At 52.6% G+C, this 13,241-nt stretch overlaps 1 protein-coding gene across 1 annotated transcript in view; it reads right to left on the bottom strand.

The window, feature by feature from the left end:
• The window catches only part of IMPA2 (inositol monophosphatase 2), a 28,339-nt gene extending 20,168 nt beyond the window's left edge, over positions 1-8,171 (bottom strand). Inside the window, exon 1 of the mRNA XM_030836563.3 lies at positions 7,950-8,171. Coding sequence (XP_030692423.1) covers positions 7,950-8,045 — 96 coding nt within the window. The 5' untranslated portion in view covers positions 8,046-8,171. The remainder of the gene's footprint in view (positions 1-7,949) is intronic.
• Positions 8,172-13,241: the final 5,070 nt, after the last annotated feature.

Genomic DNA, 13,241 nt, shown 5'->3' with positions numbered 1-13,241 from the left:
GTCACCCCCGACGTAGCTCACAGTGGCCTCCGTGGGCTGGCCTGGAGCAGACACAACTGGACACGAGTAGCCGGCCCTCTCCCTTCTAGGAAAAAAGCCCAAGGTTAGCAGGGCACCAAGCCACATGGCAGCCCGCATCGCAGCCTCCTGTGCAGGCAGGTGTGCCCTGGGACCAAGGTCGGCCCCGAGGACGCGAGGGGAAGCGATGCGTGTGACTCCCAAGTCACGTCCTCAAAGGGCCATTGTTGGCACGGCACTTCCTCCTGCCCTTCCACTCCCTCTGCTGTGACTTGGGCGTGGTCGCCGGGGTCAGATCAGCGGGGTCAGAGCAGTGGCGGGAAGGGACAGGCCCCTGGGTGACTCGGGAAGCAAAGCCTGCCTCCCAGACTCTAACTGGACTTGGGAGGGGTGGGGAGAAAGGACCCCCTGCCTCTGTCCCCGACTCTAAAGGAGCCAGCCCATCGGCCCACCTCTGCGCCCCCGCATACCCTGCCCCTCCTGCTGCACCGAACCGTCACTCACCCTCCCGCCCCCTTCCCACTGGACGCCAGGTTCCTCTGGCCCCAGCACTCCTCCTTTGTGACTGGGATGTCACCTCCCCGCAGAGCCGGCGCTCACCCTGCAAGTTCGCTCCTGGCTCCCGGGTTAGGACCCTCGTCTGCCCTGTGTCTGAACCCACCCCCCAGGCGGGCTCTGCAGCCTGACACATGGTGAGGTCTCAGAGGACACCTGCTGGGTGCACACGGGGTCAGGTAACTAAGTCGGGCAAGTGTTCTCATGAAGCCTCATCTGAGCGTCCTGGCCTCTCCATCCTCTGGATCCAACGGAGAGGAGACATGCCCAGGGGCAGTGGGGGAGTCCTGATGTCATCTGGGCTCCTTCCCAGGGGAGCCAGGCCCCCAGCCACAGATCACGCAAAGGACGGAAATTACGGATCCAGGAGGAGGATGCTAGAGCGTGTTCTTTTATAAGGATTTCTTTTCCGTTTCTATTAGTGTTTATTATGGCTGTGTGATGATCCTTTCCTTGTGGGCCTGTGTCCCTCAGCGCAGGGCAGGCCACACCCGCATTCCCAGCCACCTGCAGTGCTGCCATGGCCGGCCCTCTTCACCAGCTGCTGCTCCTTCCGGCCTTGGACGCCTGGGAGGGACCTGCAGACCATTCCCGACTCCTCCCTCTCATCCGGTTGCACTCCCAGATATTTAGATCCCATTTCTGAATTATCGTCCCAGACTACACTGCCCTTCAGATGAGCCAGCCATCCTGGCCCCAGACACTCTCCCGTCCACTCCTCTGAAGGCCCATCCATCCATCTGAGGGGGCCAGGGCCTCAAAACACTTAATGCCTTACGACAAAACCCCCCAAACCTACCACATACACAATGTACAAATCTCAGTACTAGGTTAAGAAAAGTTCAATTCAGACAATTTCCCACACTGAGAGGAAAGGTGGGGATAGTGTCTTGTTTTGTTTTTGTTTTTTGTTTTGCTGTATGCGGGCCTCTCACTGTTGTGGCCTCTCCCGTTGTGGAGCACAGGCTCCGGACGCGCAGGCTCAGCGACCACGGCTCACGAGCCTAGCCGCTCCGTGGCATGTGGGATCTTCCCGGACCGGGGCACGAACCCGTGTCCCCTGCTTCGGCAGGCGGACTCTCAACCACTGCACCACCAGGGAAGCCCAGTGTCTTGTTTTTAAACAAATCATTATGAGACTCAATCAGCCCTGCCTTTTAACCACAGTCGCATCCTCAGGGGAAAGGCCTGTGGGGTTCCGGGTGAGTTACCTGCTAAAACCCTTTACCACAACTGTTTTCTCTCAGTCTTGGGATTTTAAACATTCTCATTTTGCCAGCAATAAGTTAGTGTGGCTGTTTTTTAATTAATGTTTTTCAGCTACTCACTAACTAAGCCTGCACTTCATAGACCTCCTGGCCTGGATCTCTCCCTCAAAATAACATTCTGTTAATGTTTAATATATAAAATATGGGACTTAAGTCACTGAAGCCTGAATTTCAAACCCCATCAGCTCCAGCGTCTGAGGTGTCATTCAGAGACACATCCAAATGCCTCTTTCTTGTCTGTGAACCATCTCGGTTGTATGCTACTGTCCCCAAGTCGACCATACGATTATCACCCATCCCTATGGTGCAACGTGTGTGAGCTCGAGGACCCATGGAATGCACACGGAGAACTCTGCGGAAGTGGGGTTTCAACAGGCAACATCTTTCCCCTGCAGATGTGGGCCTGGCGGTACTACCACGTTTCAGGTTTCAGACTTATGAATGTGATGTGATGGTTAAGCTTATGTGTCAACTTGACTGGGCCGTGGGGTACCAAAATACTGCGTTGAATGTTATTCTGGGTGTCTCTGCAAGGACGTTTTTGGATGAGATGAACATATTAATCAGTAAAGCAGATTGCCCTTTGGAATGTGGGTGGGCCTGGCCCCATCAGCTGAAGGCCAGAACAGACAGAAAACACAAACCCTTCTCTGCGTTAGAGAGCTCTCCATAGACTGTCCCTGGACCCTCAGCCCATGTGTGCCAGTGGGGCTGCTGCTCCAACTGCCAGTTGCTATCTCACAAGTTCCATCTTGGCTGAGGCTTCAAATGTGGGTGAAAGTGTTACAAATGTCATCATGGGTGACCCCACTCTGCGGAAGCTTGGGGCACGGGTGCAGGTGGGGCTGACAAGGCCAGGACTGACAGTGGAAATGGTGAGGTCACCAGCTGCCCTCTCCAGCCTCAGCCAGGATAGCAGGGGGACCTCCACCTCCACGTCCCGCCAGGTTGCGATCTCCCAGAGGAAATGCCAGTAGCTCGACATGGGATCCGCCTATGGAGAGCCCAGGGCAGACAAGCCTGCTTGTCCCCGTCCCGGGCGGGACCCAGCCTGAGACATCAGCCCAGGCTGACTGACGGCTCCCAAACTGGCGCCTCCACCCTCAGCCTCTCACATGAACTCTCCACCCATAGGCCCCCACGTAGAGATTCACCGGCATTTCAAGGTCAACAGCTCACAGCTCGTGGAACACAGGACCTGACCTCCACCTCCAAACCTGCTCCCCCTACAGTTCCTGCAAATTCACTGGACAGTTCTTCAGACCCGAACCCTGCAGGCACCCCTGGCTCCTCTCACACCCGCTTCCGATCTGGCAGGAAACCTGGCAGCTCTGCCTTCGAAATACATTTGTTTACCACCTTCTTCACCACCCCCAGTCAGATCCACCCTCATCCTTCACTCGGTCCATCGGAGATCTGGTTCTGCCCCACCCCCTGTGGCGTTGCAGCCTCACCCCCACCCCAGCAGCAGCCAGGGTGTCTCCCCATCACCCTGCAGGGCTCCACATGGGACTCTAACCCGAACCTCAATCGCACTCAGAGTAAGGTTAAAGTTCTTTCCAGAGTTACTCAAATAGTTGTTGTGTGAATGAATACATTTCTAACCTGTTTTAGCACCACCATTTTAAAAACAGAGGCCAGTAAACACATAAAAAGGCACTTAAGTTCATTATTCATACAGGACATGCAAATTAAAACCACCGCAAAACACCACCTCAAACTGGTCACAAGGGCTAAAATGGAAAGACAGACAATACCAAGTGTCGTCTGAGAGATGAGGCAACAGGAAACCTCACCTCCTGCTGGGGAATCATGAATCCCTGCATCCGCCTTGGAAAACCACCTGGCAGAATTTCATACACGATGACACAGCAATTTCACTCCTATTGTTAATCTAACCCCAGCAGAAATGCATATGGAGGTAATCAAAAGACACATGCGAGAGTGCTGAATGAGCAACATTATGCCTAATAATTCCTAATATTAAACTGTCATATATATAAATTATATAAAATATAAATATATATAAAATATAAATTATTCCTAATATTAATCCTAATTCCTAATAATAAACTGTCATATAGTCACGTAACAAAATACTACATACAGCAGTGTTTCTCAAAGTGCCATCCCCAGCCGGACAGCATCAGCTGGGGTTTTGGTGGAAGTGCTCATTCTCGGCCACAATCCAGACCCGGTGAGTAGGAACCCTGTGGTGGACGCAGCCTGCTGCGGAGGCCCTCCAGGTGCTTCTGATGCACATGAAGGTGTGAGGACCACATGCTCCCAGCAGCGAGACCCATGAGTGTCTATACCAAGGAGATCATCAAAAATTCTGTTGGGAAGTCAGAAGATGGCTGTTGGTAGGTGTGTAGAAAACTAAGCTAAAAAAATATGTTTTTTTGACCTTAAGGAAAACACAAGCTGCATAAGAAAGAAAAGAATATGTAATACAACCATGCTACCCAGCTTGACCGTGTGCTACATGTGGTCATAGCACGTGAGCACAGGCACCAATGGAACCAACAGGTAACGCAGCCACAGGACATAACAGTGTCTAATGCGGATGACGCAAAAAAAGAGCTACTATTTAGAAAACGGGTGTAACTACCAGAAAACTGAAAACAGTGAGTTCTGGGGAAAAGGATGAGGATGACACGGGACAGGACACTGCTGGTTCCATGACAGTCCCTTCAGCAGTATTTCACTTTTTAAACTCCCTGTGTGAATAACTGATAAAAATAAAATCACAAATCAAGACAACACCTGTGGGGACTTCCCTGGTGGTGCAGTGGTTAAGAGTACACCTGCCAATGCAGGGGACATGGGTTCAAGCCCTGGTCTGGGAAGATCCCACATGCTGTGGTGCAACTAAGCCCGTGTGCCACAACTACTGAGCCTGTGCTCTAAAGACTGCAAGCCACAAACTACTGAGCTCCTGTGCTGCAACTACTGAGCCCATGTGCTGCAACTACTGAAGCCCGTGCACCTAGAGCTTGTGCTCCCCAACAAGAGAAGCCATCACAATGAGAAGCCCACTCACCACAAGGAAGAGTAGCCCATGCTGGCCGCAACTAGGGAGAAAGCCCATGCACAGCAATGAAGACCCAATGCAGCCACACACACAAAAACAGAAACAAACAAACAAAAACACCTGTGGCAATGCAAGCCAGACAAATAGGGATGTTGGGTCAGAGCCCCCGCTGTGCCCCTCTGCTCTGGGCAGTTGGAGGTGGACATAGGGCATTCCCTCAGAGCACACTGGAAAATTCTTCCCTGTCTCATAACTAATATGTAAAATAAAACTGACAGGATTCTCAAATTTGATGGCAATCCTAAACATTTATATGACCCTACCAATAACAAGTTTGAAGCCTAATTAAACTTTTCTAAACCATAGTAATCAATTTCAATGAGCCATCCTACAGGAAAGCCTGAATTTACCTTTCTAGTCTCTCCATAGAAAGTACTACAAAATCGTTGTCATTCAAAGATGTAAAGAGTATAAAGCCAAAAATGGGAAAAGAGTATTACAGAAGATTGAGAAGCAGTTAAAAAATTATTCTTATGTATTTTGTTATATTTGTTAGCATCTTAAAATTTATGCTGTTGTGATCTTTCTTATTCTAAATAAACTTTTATATCTAATTTTGAATTTGTAATTTTGTATTTTTTTTCTTAAAGAGGTCCTGTAAATTGTCTAAACTTCAGGTTCAAGAAAACCTGGATCTATCCCTGCAGGACAACTTAAAAAGCATAGTTTTCTAAGACACTTTTTTTTTTTTTTTTTGCGGTACGCGGGCCTCTCACCGTTGTGGCCTCTCCCGTTGCAGAGCACAGGCTCCGGACGCGCAGGCTCAGCGGCCACGGCTCACGGGCCCAGCCGCTCTGTGGCATGTGGGATCTTCCCAGACCAGGGCACGAACCCGTGTCCCCTGCATCGGCAGGCGGACTCTCAACCACTGCGCCACCAGGGAAGCCCTAAAATACTTTTGCTCACACATCACCTAAAAGATGATAAATACCCATTTCGATGAATATCACTCTGTGTACTCGTGGTGGTGATGGTGTGGGGCTGACGTCACCCCCTTCCCCAAAGCCCAACAGCCAGGGAGGGGCTTCTGCAGTGGTACGGTGGTTGGGACTGGAAGGGATGCTTCTCAGGGGCACCACAGGGATGGGTGGTGGAGAGACAAGGAAGGAGGGGTCTGGGAGGCCTCTCAGGATGCGGCAGAGGGGAGGTGGCAGCAAATCGTCCAGGGCTGCCCTGAACCAATGTCTGAAACATGGATGACAGACATTGTCTCCTGGGAGGGAGGGCACTCCCTCTGAATGTAGAGAACCCAGACTCAGTGGAGCACACAGAGCTGTCTCGGGAGTAGCAGACTTAATAAAACAGCAGAACGTGAGAGGGTGGGCACGTTGGGCCACAAGGCCACAGAACCTGTACCAAATGTGCCTCTGGCTAAGGAGGACTCCCAAGAGTCACCACTAACCACCCTTCATGCCTCTTGGGCTACAGGCCAGGTTTTCTCCAATCAGCACCTTGTTACTGTCAGAACATTACTAAGACAGTCTGTTCCTCTTTACACGGGTTAGGATGACCCTGTGTGGCTTCTGTCCCTCCCAGCCACAGACAATTCGGCCACTCTCCCCGCCACTGCCTGGCAGGCAGGAAGCCTCAGCATAATGCCCAGGAGGGAGGGAGCCCAGAGTGCTGGGCCCCCTGATCAGACTTCCAATGGCAGAATCCTTATTGCATCCTTCTCCCACTGTCAAAAAAAGCTTTTTCTGTTGTTCTTGGCAAGTTGCAAAAGCAGAAGCTATCTCTTAAATGAGTTGAAGTTCCCAGGACCCTTAGAACGGTGCCTGCTATATTGCAAGTTCTGTGTAAGCATTTGTAAATTTGTTTAAAAAAAGGGGGGGGGTTCAAAAACCCTTCTGTTTCCTCAAGGATCTAAATTTGAAAAACCACAGAAACCTGTAACAACTCACCAGGGTTTACACAGTGGTGTCTGAATTCTAAACTGGCTTCTTCTCAAAGCTGAAAGAAGAAAAGTTGTATGGCGGAACCTGAAAGTTACCAAATATCCTGAGGACGCTCACTCTGGAGAGGAAGTGAGGGTCTCGGGAGGGGGGAGGTCAAGCGCGCCACTCACACAGTGGACCGGCTTTCCAGGAAGAACGTTTGCCCTGAAGCCATGAGCTCCATCAATGCAGCAGGTAAGGCTGGGGTCCTCCTTTTCCCCAAGGATCAAGTCTCACAGAGGGAGGGTCCACTAGTGTTGAAAGCTAACTTTTAGGGGACCAAGGGACCGCACTGTGACTGTTCACGTTAAGGACTCACTTCAAATGCAGGACTGGCGACAGCCTGACTTTAGCCCGTGGGGCACTTTCAGACCGAAAAGGAACTGCCGCTGGGAACAGAAAATCCGTCTGCGGGCAGGGCTCCTCCTCTGTCCACCCTCCCGCTCCGCTCGCAGGAACGCAGACGAGCGCCTTGACGCGCGAGCAGGGAGCGAGTGGTCCCTGCGCCCTGCCTCCCCCCGCGCCCCCCATTCGCCGCCGCACGTGGCCTGAGGAACCCCAGGCATGAAGCACCGAGGACATGGGGGAACAAAACACACAGGAAAGTGCGAAGAGAGGGGCTGCCCTCTGAAGCTTTCTTCAGCTCCGCTGCTTGACCGTCACCCTTCCGGTGCGGGTAGCAGTTCCTCCAAACGCAGAGTGGAACCCTCTAGACTCCGGATGCGCGAGGACAGGCTGTCCGCCCGACCTCCACGCGTAGGGGTTCTAACCCGGGGCAACCGCACCGTGTCCCGCCCACTGGGTCAAATCCGAGGCAGTCCGCGCGCCCTGACCCGCCCGCTCCCGCCAGGCCGCCCTGCGCCCCGAGCCCGGCCCGCGCCTCCGGGCCGCGGGATCCAGGGCGCCCGTCCCGGCGCAGGCGTGGCAGGTGCACAGTGTGCGGTAGGCTGCGCGGACCTCCTCCGCGGCTCGCGCCCCCAGGTCCCGGCCCGGTCCTCTAGGTCTCCGTCCGCCCAACGCCCTGCGTCCGCTCTGCCCCAAGTCCGAGTGCGCCTGCCGTGCGCCCGGGGCCGCGCTCACCTGTCCAGCCCGCAGCGCCAGCTGCGCCGCTGCCTCGAAGCACTCCTCCCACGGGCCCCCGGCCTGCGCCGCCCCGTCCTCGCTGCTCGGCTTCATCGCGGCCTGCGGGCCCGCCGGTGCCTCCCGCCGCTCCGCGCCTGGGCCGCGCTCGCCCGCCCGTGAGGACTTGCGAGGGACCGGGAGCTGGCGGGGAGCGGACCTGGAGCTGCCCCTGACCCTGGAGCAGCGCCCAGCGTCCCGTCCCGCCCCTCGCCCCTCCCTGACCCGCCCTCCTGCGCAAACCCCGCCCCGCGCCGAGCCCCGCTCCTTTCCTCCCTGGGTCCCTCTCCCTGCGCGACCGGCGATGAGCCCCACCCCCACAGTGCCGGGCCCCGCCTCTCCGACTCCCCGCTGAAGCTGGGTCCAACTTGTGGGAAGCTGAGGGCCGCGTGGCGGGAGAGGGGCCCGGCTCGGACCCTCGCGGAGCTCAGAGCCTTTCCCGAGGGTGTGGCCGCGAGCGAGGAGCGTACCCCGCGCGGACCCGGCCGGGCAGCACCTTGGGCGCCGCTGGCCGCGGGTACCGCTCACGGCGAGTACCGGGCGGCGGTCCTCCTGCAGTTGGAGCTCAGGAGCTCAGGAGCTGCCCGGCCCGCACTGTAACAAGTGCTGACCGCTTTCACCCCGACGGGACCCTGTTCACACTGTCAGCCTTCGTCTGTGCCCGCCGTGCGTTGGACACCTGGTAGAGAGGCTTTAGGTGTAGGAACGAGAGACTGGTGGAAATACAAACAACAAGGAGGAATCAGGAAACGGAGTGTGTTAGGGTCGCCCGGCCACCTCGCCCTACCCGTGGGGAAACTGGCGGAGAATTGCCCGCTCCGTCCGGCCACACTGGGGCAGCCGAGGGCAGGCTCCGCTCCATCTTTCTTGTTCATATTTTTCATGATTGTCAAATAGGGAGTTGGTTTCCGAAAATACTTAAGACTGCGCTTCGGATGCTTCATTTTAAAATTAAGTGTATTCAGTTGCTGATCCTCATGGCAGGTTTTCATTAGAGATTACTCCCAGCACAAAGCAAAATTAGGAAGTTAGGACATTTCTCTTTGGCCTCTTCTCAGCTACCCTTTCTGAACACACCCCCACTCCCAACCCCGGCCCGGACCAACCTGGGGCTCAGATAAACTCACATGGAGTCCAGCCTATCACACATCTAGAGAAAAAGACCGTAACTTCCTTGCCTAACTTCCAAAAATCTTAAGGCAGAATCATGTGGTTTTAACTAGTGTGAAGTTTGGTGCCCCCAGGTTTCCTAAGTCCTTTAAGTATTGGCCTCATTCCTTCCTTGCTGTGTGCATTTGAGCAAGTTACAAATAACCTCTTTTGACTCAGTTTCCTCAACTGTAAAATATTTTTGGTAAGTATTATACGGGTTAACATACATGTGCTTGGTACTTCTTGTTTTTTTTTTTAATTTCATTGAAGTATAGTTGATTTACAGTGTTGTGTACAGCAAAGTGACTCAGCTATACATATATAGTCTTTTCCATTATGGTTTACCACAGGGTATTGAATATAGTTCCCTGTGCTATACAGTAAAACCTTGTTTATCCATTCTATATAAAATAGTTTGCATCTGCTAACTCCAAACTCCCAGTTCTTCCCTCCCCCAGCCCCCTCCCCATTGGCAACCACAAGTCTGTTCTCTATGTCTGTGAGTCTGTTTCTGTTTTGTAGATATGATCATTTGTGTCATATTTTAGATTCCACATATAAGTGATATCACATGGTATTTGTCTTTCTCTTTCTGACTTACTTCACTTAGTATGATCATCTCTAGGTCCATCCATGTAGCTGAAAATGGCATTATTTCATTCTCTTTTATGACTGAGTAATATTCCATTGTACATATGTACCACATCTTCTTTATCCATTCCTCTGTTGATGGACACTTAGGTTGTTTCCATGGCTTGGCTGTTGTGAATATTTGGCACCTCTGTTATTAAAGACTTGTTCACCAATGTACCCTAAGGTGATCACCATACTGCTTAGCTATAATGGGTGCTTAATAAATATGCTAATCATTGAATACTGAAATCAGCCTTTTCTAATGGATTATCCAAGTTTCCCGTGCTTTAATGGTGATTCGCTGTGGAAACGTGAAATGCTCCTTCACCATCATGCCCTGTATGCCAGTCTGCTCGCTGCCTCTTCCAGGGGCCCTGGGGAACCACAGTAACTTTGGTAGCCCCTAGAGTACCGGGCTCCGCCCTGGAAAACGATTTCCTAACTGCCCCTTCCCACCCCCACCTGAGGGTGCAGCCTAGGTGGATGCTCTGGTTATCAGGAGGTGGCATGCAAGGTGCCCAAGCTGGGCCAAAGGCGGGGGTGCGGTGAGAGGTGGGAGGGCATTCAGGAGAGACTGTCTCCTTTATGCCTCCCCCTCTGTCCTTATTAATCTGGGAGTCCCTTCCCTCCTGTCTTTTCTGGGACAAAGCAAAGTCTAAATAAATAAAATGTCCAAGTTTTCTTTTCTTCTACCTACTTCTCTACCTCCCCAAGTTACTTTGATCTTATTTCCCAGGGCCACGACGGCTGGTTTGGACATTTGATGAGTTTGTTGTTTGTTTCATCTCATCTGAATCCCAGTATGACGTCTGGCCATTCTTAACCTCAGGTGGGCCCCCACACCCCCCACAACCCCTGTCATCTGGATCCACCCTCCTCCACGCTGACCGTGTGCCGAGACGCACGAGACGATCCTAGTGGATGGAGGCCAGGGAAACTGTCAAACATCCCCCAGTGCAGAGGACAACTCTCCCCCCGCCACACACACCAGAGCAAAAGATTGTTCAGCGCAAAAGGGTAATAACCCTGGGGTTGAGAAATCATTTCCTACTTTAACTTTATTCCGAGGAGTCTGGCTCCAGGTCAAAATTACATGTGTGATTTTTCAGACCTGACCATAGGCAACTACAGAGTTTTACCTGGCAGGTCTCACAGGGGTGGGGTCTGCCCTCCCTGCACTGGACTTGGGACTCGGCCAGCGTGCTGCCATTTTCTGGAGGGAGTTCAGCCCAAGACTCAGAAGCCTCCCCACCCACTTCCCCAGCCGTGCTTTTGGGCACATCTGTGAGCCTGGCCCAGGCACCTCCATCCCCTTTCTCAGGGTCTCTGCCAAGACCACCTTGTCTGGGGGCCTTGAAGACCTTGCCTCTCCTCTGACTCAGAATCAGTAATTTTCCACTCCTAGGCCTCCCCAGGCCCCTCCCAGGCCCCTAGGTCCCGGCAACTCCCCAACTGGCTGCAGACCTAGACACATTATGCAATTATTTGCTTTTCTTTGTCTTTGAATCTAGCAGGCACTTGCTTTTAGAACTGAACGAACAGAAGCATGTGTCAGTTTTGAGCTGACAAACCAAAGAGGTAACTCACAGTAGATAACAGAATAAGGCCTCAGGGACTTTTGTGGACGGCTTGGCAAAGGGAAATGTGACTGGGGTCAAAGTAAACCCCTCCGTTTTGCTCTCAGAGAGTAACTGCGAGTGTGGAGCAGGTGCCTGGACTGAGGAGCAGGTGTTATGATTCCCTGATACTTAAAGCTGCTTAGGTTAGCGTCCAACTGTGCTCTGGCGGGTCGTCCTGGGGTATCTTGTTCAGTTCTCGACATGCTCCAAAAGTTATTTACTTTAACACGTGAATAAGGGCATTTCAGAATGAGCTTTCTCACACATATTCAAACCAAGAAGTTACTGAGTTTAGTTTGCAGGAGAGTCCGAATCTCCACTCCTGTAGGCATGCCCTCACATGCTGGCTTCCTTCTTAAACACGGCTGCAGGCCCCCCCAGCTACCACCCAGGAATGTTCGTTGCTGCCCTAATGGTCAAGGGCCACAGCCTCTTGGTCCTTGAGACAGGCCAGTCAATGCTTCATCACAACGAACCACGGGTGATCATCTGACTGATAGTGATGCGCGGCCACCATGGGCCGCTTCTCATCAGCAAGGAGACTGGCACTGCATTCAAGGCCTGCCCTGCCCACATCAGTCCCATGGCCTGACCTGTGAGTCTGCTTTCTTGGACCATCACTCCCAGCATGACATCAATCATGGTCGGTCAGGACAACAGAAACAACACTGGGTATTTCAACAGAGAGAACTGAATAAAAGAAATTGGATAAGCAGGTAAAAAGGCAAAAAAAGAGAACTGAGGCCGCAGAGATAGTAAGGCAGGAAGCAGCTCCCAGCCTCAGAGCTGGGGTTGCCAGAACCTGCTGGGAGGGAGGGGTGCCAGGGGCTGCGGCCAAGAGGCGCTGGGGGCAAGACTGCTGCCTGTGGGAGCTGCCACCTCTGCCAGGTGCGGGCAGGCTGGTTCAGGGTGCAGTGCTGTCAAGACCAGTAGGCGAGCAGGCCCTGCTCCCTCCTCCAGCTGCCCAGCTCCTCCAGGCCTCTCGCTGGTGGAGCCTAGCAGGGAGCCAGCTGGCAAAGGGACCTGCATAGTCTTAGCCCCGCGTCAAAATGCAGAGCTGAGAAGATGGCTCTGAGCTGGGAGACCAGTAAGCAGCACAGCCTCCCTGCCCTCCTTCCCTGAGGATGCCCAGACTCCTCGGGTGGCCCCCACGGCCCTCACCATCCGCAACCCCCCCACCCCAGTGTCTGCTGCCCCTGGGAAGCTGCTCCCCATCACTCAGGTGGAACTGGTGATGCCCGCTCCCTTACGCTGCTCTGGACCTGCCCAGGGAACCAGGAAAGCCCTGAGCACTTCTCTTTATGTTGACATGTCTGTTCCCCGGACTAAAATTCCTAAGCCCTTGAGGAAAAGAATGGGTTTTCATTATTGTATCTCCAAAGCCAGTGCTGTGGTTGGCACGTAGTAGGTGCTTTAAGAACATTTGTTGAATGAATGAATATGTCTTAAGTATTTGCCCAATTATGGTTATCAATATTCTAATCATCAGAGGTCCTATGAAACATTCACATACAAATTGAAAGCCTTTAAAGGAAGGTAAAGGATATTGGACTCAAATTAAAAAAAAAATCTTTCCCAGTCTATAGAAAACTAATATAACTTCCATTTAGTCATCGAATGCATTGGGTAGCTCTTCAGAAAGCTTGAATATCTGGGTGTCTAAAAGCCTCCACCGCTGCATGAGATGATTAACACATGGAAAACGCTTGTGGTCTGAGACTAGGAGGTGCTTCTATATAGGGTGGAAGTCTTTATTTCACATTTTCTTTGGGAAAGATGGTAGAAACAGCACAATCCTACTAAGTTTCCTCCCAGGAAACGCAGGACCTTCTTTTTTCTGCTCCCTGGA

Source organism: Globicephala melas, chromosome 13 (genome assembly GCF_963455315.2).
Source record: "Globicephala melas chromosome 13, mGloMel1.2, whole genome shotgun sequence".
Lineage (NCBI taxonomy): Eukaryota > Metazoa > Chordata > Mammalia > Artiodactyla > Delphinidae > Globicephala > Globicephala melas.
This window is presented reverse-complemented; position numbering and strand designations above follow the sequence as displayed.